The 13,221-nt window shown below is 46.7% G+C and overlaps 1 protein-coding gene across 2 annotated transcripts in view; it reads left to right on the forward strand.

Moving 5' to 3' along the window:
• Window positions 1-280: 280 nt before the first annotated feature.
• Window positions 281-13,221, forward strand: part of SPEN (spen family transcriptional repressor) — a 93,832-nt gene continuing 80,891 nt past the window's right edge. The window contains exon 1 of one of the 2 annotated variants that reach the window (XM_056123150.1): window positions 281-614. In XM_056123150.1, the coding sequence (XP_055979125.1) occupies window positions 532-614 (83 nt within the window). In that variant the 5' untranslated portion in view covers window positions 281-531. The remainder of the gene's footprint in view (window positions 615-13,221) is intronic. The other variant, XM_056123149.1, reaches the window with a different exon arrangement.

The raw sequence follows: 13,221 nt of genomic DNA on the forward strand, positions 1-13,221 counted from the left end.
GCGCGCCTGCGCAACGGGACCGGGCGCGCGAGCGTCCCTTCCCGGCGCCGCGTTCCCCTCCGTCCCGCGCGCCTGCGCGCCGGCTGGGAGGAACTCGACGTCTCGGACTCGGCAGGCGGGCGGACGCGCGCGCGCCCGCGGCCAAGGAGGTGGGCCGCGCGCGCCGGTGGGAAGCGTCCGGCTGCCTGAGCGCCGACTTCGTCGTAGTCGCTGCCTCCCGGGTCCCTCTCGCCCCTCCTCCCCGCTCCCCCCGCCCGCCGCCGCCCGGGCGCATGCGCTGCCGGAGCGCGAGGGTCGGCTTCGGGTGTGTGGTGGCGGCAGAGCGGAGCTGCGAGGCCCGAGAGTCAGAACCTGGGGGAGAGGGATGGTCTCTGCACGGGGGGGAGCCGGAGGAGCCGCCGCCGCTGCCGACGCCACCGCCGCAGCCGCCGCCGCCGCCGCCTCCTCGGCGTCCGCCTCCCGACGCTGACGGGCTCGTACGAAGCCGGCGAGGGGGAACCCGCACCAGCGGTCGCCGGCACACCGCCCAGCATGGTCCGGGAAACCAGGCACCTCTGGGTGGGCAACTTACCAGAGAATGTGCGGGAAGAGAAGATCATCGAGCATTTCAAACGGTGAGTGAGTGACACGAGGCCCGGGGCCGCGCTCGCTCGCCCGGGCGCCGCCGCTGCCCGCTCCGGCCCGTTGCCCGCCCCTCCCCGTGCGCCGAACCGGTGGTGCGGACCCCGGCCGGCCCGACCCCGCAGACGGGTGCGGCGGGCGCGCGGGCTGCCCCGGCCGCCGCTCTCCGCGTCGCGGCGGCGTTGGGCCTCGGCGGAGCGGGCTCGGCGGCTGCCCCGTCCCTTCCGAATAAGGAGACCGCGCTCGGCCCGGCCCCGGGAAGCCGGCGCCGGCAGGGTGCCCTCCGGAGCTGGCGAGCTAGCGCTGGGGTCGCGTCCTTGCGCGCCGCGCTCGGGGCATCCCCGCGGCCGCCAGCCGGCCGGCCCGGGACCGAGCGGCGCCGACCCGAGCCCGCATCCTCGCCCGCGCCGGCAGCCCTGGTCGTCCGCCCCGCCGAGCCCGGCCGAGCCCCGCGGCAGCTCCCGCCCGGCGCCCCGCGACGCGGGGGAAATGTCTGACCCGGGGAGGGAAGGTGATAATACAAAAGCCCAAGTGGTAGGTAACGCGGGGCCGCTCCGCGCCGGGCGGGCGGGCGGGCGCTGCCCGGTTCCAGGGCTCCCGCCCCCCCCGCACCACCCCGCCACCCGGCGTTTCTGTGCGGCGGTGGACGGGTGTCCCGGCCCAAGTGCGAAGGTTTCGCCCGTGTGGGCTCTGTCGCCCGTCCGCCTGCAGCTCCCGGGCCCCGGAGGAGGCGCAGGCGGAGGATGGGGGGGTGTGCATGCCGGCCCTGCGGGCGCCCCCGGAGGGGACGATGCCCACCGCCCGCCCGCCCGCCGGCGCCCCGGACTCTGCCGCCGAGCGCCGCGGCGGTGGGGTTTCCCGCCCACCCACACGCCGCTCCGTTGTCCGCGCTTGCGAACCAGCCGGCCAGACAACTTCCCAGACGATGCTTGGGGGAACAAGGAATGCATGTTCCTGGCGGATCTCCTCGGTGGCATGTAGCGCCTGCCCTCCTTGTGGGACGTTTCTGTGCCCTCCGCGTTCAAACAAAAAAGCAACCAAACCGAACCCCCGCGGTTAAAAAGAGGATGGTCTCCTCAACGCTTGTGCTCGGGTGCCGGTTGAGGAGGACCGCAGCAAATCTTGCGATCGCCCGCGGAAATTACGGTCGCCTGCAACCGTCGGGGCCCTGAAAGATTTTAAGTCTGATTTACGCTTCATTCCCCTTTACTATCAAGTGAGCGGAGGAAATTATGGAGCGCCCTATTAGTGATTCACCCTGGGAAAATGAGATTGCGCCGCTCGCGCCGGAGCTGTTGGGATCGGGAAATGGAAGCAGCGGCAGCCCAGCTCTCCTCTTTGCCTTTTTAAATGGAGGATCATTGATTCTGTTGGTGGTTGCTGTTACTGGGGTATTAAATCTTCACCGCTGGAGCGCGCGTCTGCGCGTGTCCGCGTGTGAACAGAGCGGGGAAGAGTGGGGCCATTCATAACCTGCTGGAGCTGCCCTCGCCGGGCTGGGGGAGGCGCGCTTCCAGGGACTCTCCCGGTGTTTACTACGTTGTTCTGAGAAACCGGGCGAGGGGACGGCCAGGAGCCGAAACACGCCTCTGGCAGTTGTGATAAAGGGAGATCTCGGGCGGGTTTGGGAAACAGGAAACTTTCTCTTGGCCCTTTAAGGATTGCCTCTCCCTCACCCCTTCATCATTTTTGGTGGGAAAAAGATTAAGCGCAGGTTATGGGCCGTGGTCAAGCCACTTCTGTCTCCGCTTTCGTGTTGTGGACTTTCTCTGTAGGTCTCTGCTAGGGGAATACGTTCTCACGGATGTTCAAGCACGTGCATTGCAGCATTTGCTTTGCCCATCAGTGTTAGGTGGCCAGATGTGTCATTTCACTTTGTGCATTGTCCATCGCGGGGAGTTTGGCACGCCCTCCCCCCCCTTTCAAGAGTAAGATTTAGGGGGAAGAAAGAGAAAGTCGTCCATCCAAGGGAATTTCTGTAAGATTTGTAAGTGGTCGGTGCTGCGGTCCAGCTTGTGTGAATGACTTTCTAAAATGGCGGCCAGGACCCACTTTATGTGGGAATCAGCCGAGCAGATCTCAGAATGCAGAGGGAGGAGGGGGCGGAGGATGCGGGCTGCCTTGGAAAGCGCCAGTCTGGAGGAACGTTACCGTGTAAGAAGGTTTAGCTGGCAGACTGCTCACCACTGCATTTAAAGGAGTATCACTTATGCAAAGCAAAGCAGGTGCTGATAAGAGCAAATTAAGCAGACCAGTGTGTTCTTGAAACATTTTAAGAGCAATTTAGAATATTTTAAAGCTTGTCTTTATTCTTTGAATAGGGAGTACATTATTTTATGGTTTTGAGTGTGAAAGGGGGACCAGGAATGTGGCTCAAGTAGTAAAAAGCTTTTCTTTCATGCATGAAACCTAGGTTCAAATCTTGTTTGAGAAAATCTCCCCTTCATTCCTTCCTGACTCTAGAATTCCCAGTTCTCATCTTCCCCTCCCCCTCACAACAGGTAATCTCTTATTTCTGGGTTTTTTTTTTTTGTTCTTGCCTGCCTGTACAAGAAATGTTCTAATATTGATCCAACTGTGGAGCTAACTCTGCAGGAGCCGTGAAGGAACTCAGACCTTTTATCTCTATTGTTGAAAGTGTTTAAAAAAAATAGTGATTGCTCTTGGAAAAGAAGGTAGATATGGAAAATTTAAGTGAAGGGGATAAAAAGGTAGTTCTACCAGAGTGACAGCTTTCCCAGAAAACTCAGGTATCTTCACTTAAGGTGTCTTCTAGAAATAATTATGAGAAAAACTGCAGTATCTATATTATTAAAGTGCCTGCTTTTACCCATTTCCCTAGCTGATTGCGACATTAACTAATAACTGTTTTACAGGATTAAGAGGTGTACACTGGGAATACATTATATGAAATGTTTTCAAAATGAATGTTCTCATAATAGTGATTAGGCTTTTCTAGTAACTGTTTGGATTAAAAAAAAAAGATTAATCCAAACAGCTTTGGGAATATAGCAGTTTAGAGGGATGATGGAGCCAGTTTAAGAGGAAGATCAGTGCAAATTCTTTGTTTATTATTTGTATTTTGATCAGTTTTGGTAGTATTTAGGTTGCGGGAAGGATGCTGTTTTTTTTTTTTCCCTCCCTTAGTGCCATAAAAAGACCAGTCCAACCGTAGTCCGAGCATTTTCAAAATTTGGCTTTATCTTCTTAGAATAATAATTGTACATTTATTGTGTTCATTATCTTTACAACTTTCAGTGTGCTGGTTAAAAAAAATAAAACATGGACTATTTTTGAATCAGATTTTAGTTAACAAAGATCCATTGCAGGGACTGAATTTACACAATAGAGTTAAGTCCTTTCCTTTGTATGTGAGCTTGGTTGAAGGGGGGAAGGGAGGGAGTTATACAACAATTGATTGCTGTCTTTGCTCTCTTTTAGTTTTAAGAGGGAGAGAACTGTGTGCTAAGGCTACTCCCTGAATTAGAATGAGCAAATGAATAGAACCCTTGAAAGAATAACAGATTCTCTTATTTTTAATTTTAAGATGTAGTAAATCACACTATCAGTTCCTATCTCCCGGCTTTTAGAGAATAGGTTGAAGATTATGTAGAAGTATTGGAATGTCCTTAAACCATATAAAATACAGTATAAGTGTTTCCATGTCCTTACATACACCCTAGAGATATTTTTAGACTTAAATTTGACTCACTAGGTCCTATATCATTGCTACATCTTTTCTTTTGAAACCAGCCAGTTTTTGTGTAGAAACATCTCCGGTTTTCAATCTTTTATATTTTTCTGTTTTTTTTTTGTTTTGTTTTTTGGTCACATCCAGTGATGCTTAGGGGTTACTACTGACTCTGAAATCAGGAATTACTCCTGGCAGTGCATGAGGGACCATATGGGATGCCTGGGATTGAGCCCAGGTTGGCTGCGTGCAAGGCAAGTGCCCTACCCGCTGTACTATCGCTCTAGCCCCTTATAATTTTGAATATCTGTTTTCATGATAGACATTTGCACATTTTACCAAGCCCCCTGTATGGTGCCAGGAATCAAACCCATGGCCCCCTTTCTGGCGGGAAATGAATTTCGGCCATCTGAGGAGTGTGTAGAGGCTACTCTTGGCTCCAGGCTAAGGAATCACTCCTGGTGGTCTTCAGGGGAACTTTTTTGGTGCAGTGGTCGAATTAGAGTCTGCTACATAAAAGGCAAGCATCTTAATGTAGTGTACAGTCTGTTTAGTTTCAAAACCCTGGATCTCCTAAGAGCATAGCTTGCAGTCTTCCATAGGGCTACATCTCCAGTCTTTTGCACATTTTGTTTTATGGGTCCACCTGGTAGTGCTAAGGATTTACTCCTGGCTCTGTTCTCAGAGATCACTACTGATGGGGCTTGGGGGAACCATATGGGGTACCAGGGAATGGATCTGGGTCAGCCATACACATGGTTCCTGAACATTTAGGGAATGTATTCTGCTACTTGGGTTGGAGCGATAGCACAGCGGGCAGGGCGTTTGCCTTGCATACAGCCAATGTGGCCAACCCGAGTTCGATTCCTCTGCCCCTCTTGGAGAGCCCGGCAAGCTACCGAGAGCTTCTCGCTCACACGGCAAAGCCTGGCAAGCTACCCGTGACATATTCGATATGCCAAACACGGTAACAAGTCTCACAATGTTACTGGGCCCTCTCGAGCAAATTGATGAAAAATGGGAGGACAGTGACAGTGATTCTGCTACTTGATTTATTTCCTCAGGCCATTTGGCATATATTAATTAAAAACTAAAATGTGGGGTTGGAGCAATAGCACAGCGGGTAGGGCATTTGCCTTGCACGCGGCCGACCCGGGTTCAATTCCCAGCATCCCATATGGTTCCCTGAGCACCGCCAGGGGTAATTCCTGAGCGCAGAGCCAGGAGTAACCCTGTGCATTGCCAGGTGTGACCTAAAAAGCAAAAAAAAAAAAAAAAAAAAAAAAAAAAAAACCCCAACAACTAAAATATATGGTGTTATCATGATAATGTCAAAATGAAATGAATACAGAATTTCAAAATGTATTTACCCCCCAAGTAGAATACTTATGGCAAATTTGAAGGAGAACATAGAGTTCAGTGTTAGGAAGAATGATGGTATTAGAACTGTTTAGAGAACACCTTCTTTAAGTACTTTTCTTACAGACTCATGATTGCTCAGGCATTGTTTGGTATGTTTGTGAAGAGATTTCAGACTTGATCTTGAGACATTTCTTATCTTTGAGCAGTACTTCTTTGGAAAGATATATATGGAAGTTAACAAAGATATTGGTAATATGAGTTAAGATTTTTTTCAAACTCGCTCCTTCCTTCCTTCCTTCCTTCCTTCCTTCCTTCCTTCCTTCCTTCCCTCCCTCCCTCCCTCCCTCCCTGTCTCTCTCCCTCCCTCCCTCTCCTTTCATTCATTCATTTTTGTGCCACAGCCAGCAGTTTCAGGGCTTGCTCATGTCTCTACTCGGTGATCATTCCTGGTGGTGTTTGGGACTGTATGAGGTGCCAGGCATTGAACCCAGGTCAGTGTGTGTCCTGCCCACTCTGCTATCTTTCAGCCCATAGATTTCTATTTTGTTGTTGCTGTTGTTAGGTGTGTGTGTGTTTTGTGTGTGTTTGTGTAAACCTGGTGGAGTTTGGGAGCTACTCCTTCCCCATTTTATGCTCAGGGAACCATGTGATACTGGGGATGGTACCTGGATCTCCTAAATGCAGAGCATGTGCTCATTTTGTGCTACTTTCCAGCACTCAAATAATATTCTAACTCTCAATTCTAACTCTCAATTCCATGTGTGTATGTGTGTGTTAGTATATGTGTGTTGCTGGTGTTGCTGGGGATCAAACTCTGGGCTTCAAACATGAAAGGCAAGTGTACTTACTATCACTGGATATTTTTTGCTCACTGCCCTCGTCCTGCCCCCTTAGTTTGGAGTTTTGCTTAGTTTTTTTTTTCTTTTTTGGGTCACACCCGGCAGTGCTCAGGGGTTACTCCTGGCTCTGTACTAAGGAATCACTTCTAGCGGTGCTGGGGGGTGGGGATCATATGGGATACTGGGACTCAAACCTGGGGGTTGGCCACGTGCAAGACAAACACCCTACCTGCTGTGCTTTTATTGTTCCAGCCCAGTTGTTTACAGTTTTTAAAAGTTTGAGTTATTTCTTGAAAACTAGCATCCAATTGGAGACATGTCTTTTTTTTCCTCCCCATTTTTATTTTTTGTTTTCATTTTGGCCACAGGTGGTAGTGCTCAGAACTTAACTTCTGGCTCTGCACTCAGGGATCACTCTCGGTGGTGCTTGGAAGACCATATGTAGTGCTGGGGATCAAATCATGTGCAAAACAAGCACATCTGTTTTTTTTTTTTTATTTTTTTATTGAATCATCGTGAGAACAGTCACAAAGCCTTGCAGTTCAAGTCTTGGTCGGTCATACAATGATCAAACACTGTCCCTTCACCAGTGTACATTTTCCACCACCAAGAACCCCAGTATACCCCACCCACCCACCCCTTGTGTGGCAGACTTTCACTTTACTCTCTCTCTACATTGATCACATTCAATATTACAACAAAAGACCCAACATTGTTATTTGGAATTTTCCCCAACATTCAGACCTGCCACAAAGACATAATTAGAAAATTTGTTTTCTATTACTGATTATGAAGAGCATATGATGTTGTGTGGCCACAACAGCGGCCACACGAATTTGGATTTCTGACATTTTAGTAATAAACCTAGAGGGATTACTGCCAGAAGCCCCTGAGTTCCGAGATTGGTATGTAAAACAAGCACATCTTACCTGCTGTACTATCTCTATCTCCAGCCCCAGGCTTTCAACATTTTGAACAAAAATAACATACTTTTGCAAAACCCAATTAAAATGTTTGACTATTTTATTAGAACCAGTCATTTTTGTGTGATATCTGATTTCAAGTTTTGCTGTGAAAAGATGTACTTGTTATAAATTTATATTCACTGTAGCACTGTCCTCCTGTTGTTCATCTATTTGCTCGAGCGGGCACCAATAACATCTCACAACAAATTATGAGACTTGTTACTGTTTCTGGCATATTGAATATGTCATGGGTAGCTTGCCAGGCTTTGCCATGCAGGCGAGATACTCTCTGTAGCTTGCCGGGCTCTCTGAGAGGGGCGGAGGAATTGAACCCGGGTCAGCCACGTGCAAGGCAAACGCCCTACCCTCTTGGAATAATTTAATTTTTAAATTATTTTTAAAATTATTATTATTATTTTGCTTGTTGGGTCACACCCAGCGATGCACAGGGATTACTCCTGGCTCTGCACTTAGGAATTACCCCTGGTGGTGCTCAGGGGACCATATGGGATGTTGGGAATCGAACTCAGGGTCGGCTGCGTGCAAGGCAAACGCCCTACCCGCTGTGCTATTGCTCCAGTCCTTGGAATAATTTTAAAGTGTTGCATTATTCATATTTTTACCCTTAACATATTTCTGTCTGCCAAGTAAAAATTACAATAAAAAACCTGACAGTGGGATATATCTGTAAAACCTGAATTCTTGGTTTTAACTATGATTTTGTTTTTTGGGCCACACCGGGCAGTTTGCAGGGATCACTCCTGGTTGGTATTGGGGGACCATATAGGGTGCCAGAGATTGAACCTGAGTCAGCTGTAAGCAAGGCAAGCACCCTACCCACTGTACTATCTGGTTCCCTAACTAATTATGATTTTATTTTGAGTATAAAGGTGAATTGAAGTCTAGCATATTTAAAGATTTTATTATGTAATAAGGAACCACTCCAGTTCTTACAGCTAAGGACTATTAGTGAAACAGTTCAGATGGGAAAGTTTTTGGAATTTGGGCTGTCCAGCTGTGATCAGGGCTTACGCCTGTTTCTGAGTGTAGAGATCATTACTCTTGGCTGGATTTGATGAACCCTAAGTTATGATAGGGATCAGTGCAAGGCAAGTGCTTTACCTGCCGTACTATCTCCCTGGTTTTTAACTTCTTGTATTCTGTTTAAAGACCTAGGATTTGATTTTCTTACTGAAAGTAATTTTTCTTGGCTCTGTGCTCAAGAGTGACCCCTAGCTGGTGTTTGAAAAACCATAGATGATACTAGGAATTCACATTGGAGTTGACTGGATGCAAAGCAAGCATCTTTTTTTGTTGTTGTTTGAATACACCTGGTGATACTCAGGGGTTACTCCTGGCTCTGCACTCAAGAATCACTCCTGATGGGTCTCGGGGAACCATATGGGATGCCTGCGATTGAACCCTGGTCAGCTGTGTGCAAGGCAAATCCTCCTACCCCCTGTACTATTGCTCTGGCGCCAGCAAAACAATCATCTTGACTTCTGCAGTATCTCTTGAGCTTCCAAAAACAATTTAAGTTTGGGGGCTAGAGCGGAGAGATAATACAGTGGGTAAGCACTTGTCTTGCATGCAGCCAACCTAGGTTCAATCCCTAGCATCCCATATAGTTCTCCAAGCCCTAATAGGAGTGCTCCCTGAGCTCAGAGCCAGGAGTAAGCTCTGAGCACCACTGGGTGTGCCCCCAAACAAATAACAAAGCAATTTGTATTTTATGAAATTATATTTGGCATTTAGTAATTCATGTGCCTTATAAATATAAATGAATAAACTAGTAGGTGGTATTTTTCCCCCCTCAGCCATTTTTTAAAATGGTGGTTTGCATAAAGGCTCTTTCACATTTAGCAATTTTTGTTTCTGCTTTGAGTTTGGGGCCACACTTGCGTTGCCCAGGGGTTACACATGGCTCTGTGCTCAGCATTACTCCTGGTGATGCTTGGGGGACCATATGGGTTGCCTGGGATCAAACTGGGTTGGCTATGTACAGAGATAGTACCCTTTATGCTGTACTATCTTTTTTAGCTTTGCTCTTAAAAATTTCTTACTTGAGTCCCTTCAACTAGAAGGGAAAAAACAATATAGTAGCATAAGTAGTATCCATAGTTTTGCTACAAGTATTAATCGTTTGTTTTCATATTTTCGTTATAGTTGTCAATATCTTATTGTGCCCCTTATGACTTAGAACTTATAGCAGTTGTGTGTTTTAGAAGGATTTAAAGTGTTCTGCCTTGGAGAATTTGAACATAATACAAAAAGTAGGAAAAACGTAAATGTGCTCATTGTTCAGCCCCCAAAACTATCAACTATTGTCTGTTTTGCCTTCTAAGAAAAAATAAAGCAAAGTAGGGGGATAGAGCACTAAAGGGGGTGAGAGTGCTTGATATGCCAGAATGAAGGTCTACTAATGCCTTAATGCACTCTTCTCCTTCATCTGTTTTATTTTTGACACTTAAGTGACATATAAGGCAAACAACATGGACCCATCCTACCATTGGTAATTTGATCTTTCATCACCTAGTTAGGTTAGTGTCTTCACCATTTGCCCCTATTTGTTTAGCATTTTTATTTATTTATTATTTATTTTTGCTTTTTGGGTCACACCCGGCAATGCTCAGGGGTTACTCCTGGCTCATGCACTTAGGAATTACTCCTGGCAGTGCTCGGGGGACCTTATGGGATGCTGGGAATCGAACCCGGGTCGGCCATGTTGGCTGCATGCAAGGCAAACGCCCTACCCGCTGTGCTATCGCTCCAGCCCCTGTTTAGCATTTTTATTGCAAGATTTTTTTTTTAACTACTCTGGTAGTCATTTCCATCATCGCCCACCAGCCTTTCCCTAGATAACATTTTCCTGTATTATATGCTGCTGTGATTTTGCCAAGTGATTATTAACTGTGATTCTTCTATGTTTATTCTACTGTTGGTAAGAACTTTCCTGCATATGGTAGAAAGGTATAACTCAATGGAGTGCATACTGAGTTTGATCCTTGGCACCACATGGTCGCTTGAGCTGTACTAGATGTAGCCTCTTTGCCCTTCTTCCCCCCACCCCCAATAAAATAACTTTCCCACATATATAAAACAAATACAGCACTCCAGAAGGTATTTGTGATTTTATTTTTCTTTCCCCTATGGGTTTTAATCTAGGACTTCTTTTGGTATCCACGTCCTAAATTTGACCAGTGGAAGCACCCTCTAACCAGTGTGTATAATACTGTATTATTTTTATATCTTCCCATCAATTTTTTCAATTCCACTTCCACCTTCCCCTTATTCCTTAGACATTTATTTCTGGCACTATTAAAGCTCATTGTTTACTTTCCCTGTCCTAGTTCTGGAATTAGCCATTTTTCCAATTAGGGTTCTAATTCATTTTAGTGTGTGATGGATGGTAAGCAGAATTTGGGTGTTTAGTTTACCCATAGCCACAAAATTAAGATGTGACTTGTGCAGGCTTGCTCTTCAAGCCCATGTTCTCCTGTTCTCCCTTGAACATGAATATCACTTGCTTTCTCTTTGCTTGCTTATTTTTCCATTCTGAGGAAGTCTGTGTTCTCTCTTAAACATATTTTCCCTCCCTCCCTCCCTCCTTCCCTCCCTCCCTTCCTCCCTCCCCCTCCTTCTTTTACTTACTTCCACATTTCATTCCTAGCTATGCTTGGGATTTACTACAGACTCAGTGCTCAGGCCTTATTCCTGGCTCTGAGCTCAGGGATCACTTCTAGCTGGCTTGGGGGACCATGTCAGGTGACAGATCAGGGTTTCCTTCTGGTTCAGCACTCAGGAATCACTCTTGATGAGCTGGGGGATCATATAGACAGAGATTGAACCCGGGTTGACCATGTGTAAGGCAAATACCCTACCCGATGTACTATCTCTCTTTCCAACCCCCTCAGACTTCTTTTTCCTCCATCCTCTATATTACTCTTGGTTCCACCCTAAGGAAGATTGCTAATGCATTAAGACTCTTTTAATTTATTTTTAATTAATGAATTTAATTTTTTGGTTGCAGACCTGACTGCTTAGGAATCATTCGTAGTGTATTCCAGGAGACCATATGTGGTGCCTGGGATTGAATTTGAATTTGAGTCCGTTGCTTGTAAACCAAGCACCTCATTCATTGTTCTCTCTCTCTCTCTCTCTCTCTCTCTCTGAAGTAAAATAGTTTTATTTGAAGAAATTTACTTAGGGAAATGTGAGGGGAGAACAAGGGGACCATATTCAGTTACAGGGATCAAATTCAGACTTCCTGCATACAATACATGTGCTCAGCCCTTTGAACTATCCCCCTGGCACCAAAAATATAGCTATTTAAAGAGCTGGGGTTATAGTCCAGCGGGTAGGGTGTTTGTCTGGCTCATAGCCAACCCAGGTTTTATCCCTGGCATCCCATATGGTTCCTTGAACCCCACAGGGAATGATCCCTGAGCTAATAGTAATCCCTGATGTTTGTATTTTAATACAATCCCTGAATATTGCTGGGAAAACAGTAAACAAAAACACTTATTTTAAGTGTAGAGTATGTTAAATTTGAGGGAAGTACATGTGTCCTTTACTGCCATCACAATCAGGATACTGTTATTTTATTTATAGGGGAACACACCCAGTGCCTGTAATCTGGAACCAAGTAGTACTCGGGGTAGAACTCAGGTTCCTAGGGCCAGAGAGATAGTACAGTGGGTAAAGTACATGCATATGGCCAACCTCGGTTCCATTCCCAGTACCACATATGGTCTTCTGATCCCTGCCGTAGTGATTTCTGAGTACAGTCAGGAGTAAGCCCTGAGCACACACTGCCAGGTGTACCCCTAAAACAAAAAACAAAATCAGTAAATCAGGGTCTTGCTTATGCTATGCATGTGCCCTACCACTAGCTCCTTGACCTCCTATAATTTATGTTTTGATATACATTGACTTTTTTTAGGTTTTTGGGCCACACCTGGCAATGCTTGGGGAATACAACTGGCTCAGTGCTCATGAATTACTTCTGGTAGGCTTGGGGGACCTATGAGGTTCAGGAATTGAACCCGGCTCAGCCTTGTGCAAGGCAAGCGCACTACATGTACTATTACTTTAACCACAAACACTAAATCTTTTTGCGTGGGGTGGGAATTGGAGCCACCAGTGCAGAACACTGGAGGTACTGGGTGGTGGGACATGCAATGCAGGGATGTAATTTAGGACTTTGCACATGCTGAGTTTGTGTTTTATCACTTCCCTGACTACAATAAACTTGTATTTTGATGTTCATACATATACAAATGTATGAACATCAATATATATATACATATATATAATTTGCTTGTTTGTTTTTGAGCCACACCCAGTGATGCTCAGTCATTTCTCTTGGTTCTGCACTCAAATTCCTCCTGACATTGCTTGGGGAAATCATGGGATGCTGGGGATTGAACTTGAGTGGACTGCATGCAAGGCAAGTACCTGCTGTACTATCTTCCCAGCCCCAGATATTTGTATTTTCTTTTTTGTTTTGAGACTACACCTGACAGTGCTCAGGGTCTTCTCTCAGCTTGATGCTTTGGTATTGTACTCGAAGTGCTTGGGAGTTGTGAGGCACTAGTGATTGAACTTGAACGGGGACTAGTCTCCCTGACTGTTTGTATTTTAATATAATTGGTTTCTTTGTATTCTTGTGCATTTTATTTTAACATTATGCTGAGAAAGGGTTTATAGGATTCACCAGATGATTAAAGTAGTTCATGACTTA

This window comes from Sorex fumeus, unplaced genomic scaffold (assembly GCF_029834395.1).
Source record: "Sorex fumeus unplaced genomic scaffold, SorFum_2.1 ptg000047l, whole genome shotgun sequence".
NCBI classification, from domain to species: Eukaryota; Metazoa; Chordata; class Mammalia; order Eulipotyphla; family Soricidae; genus Sorex; species Sorex fumeus.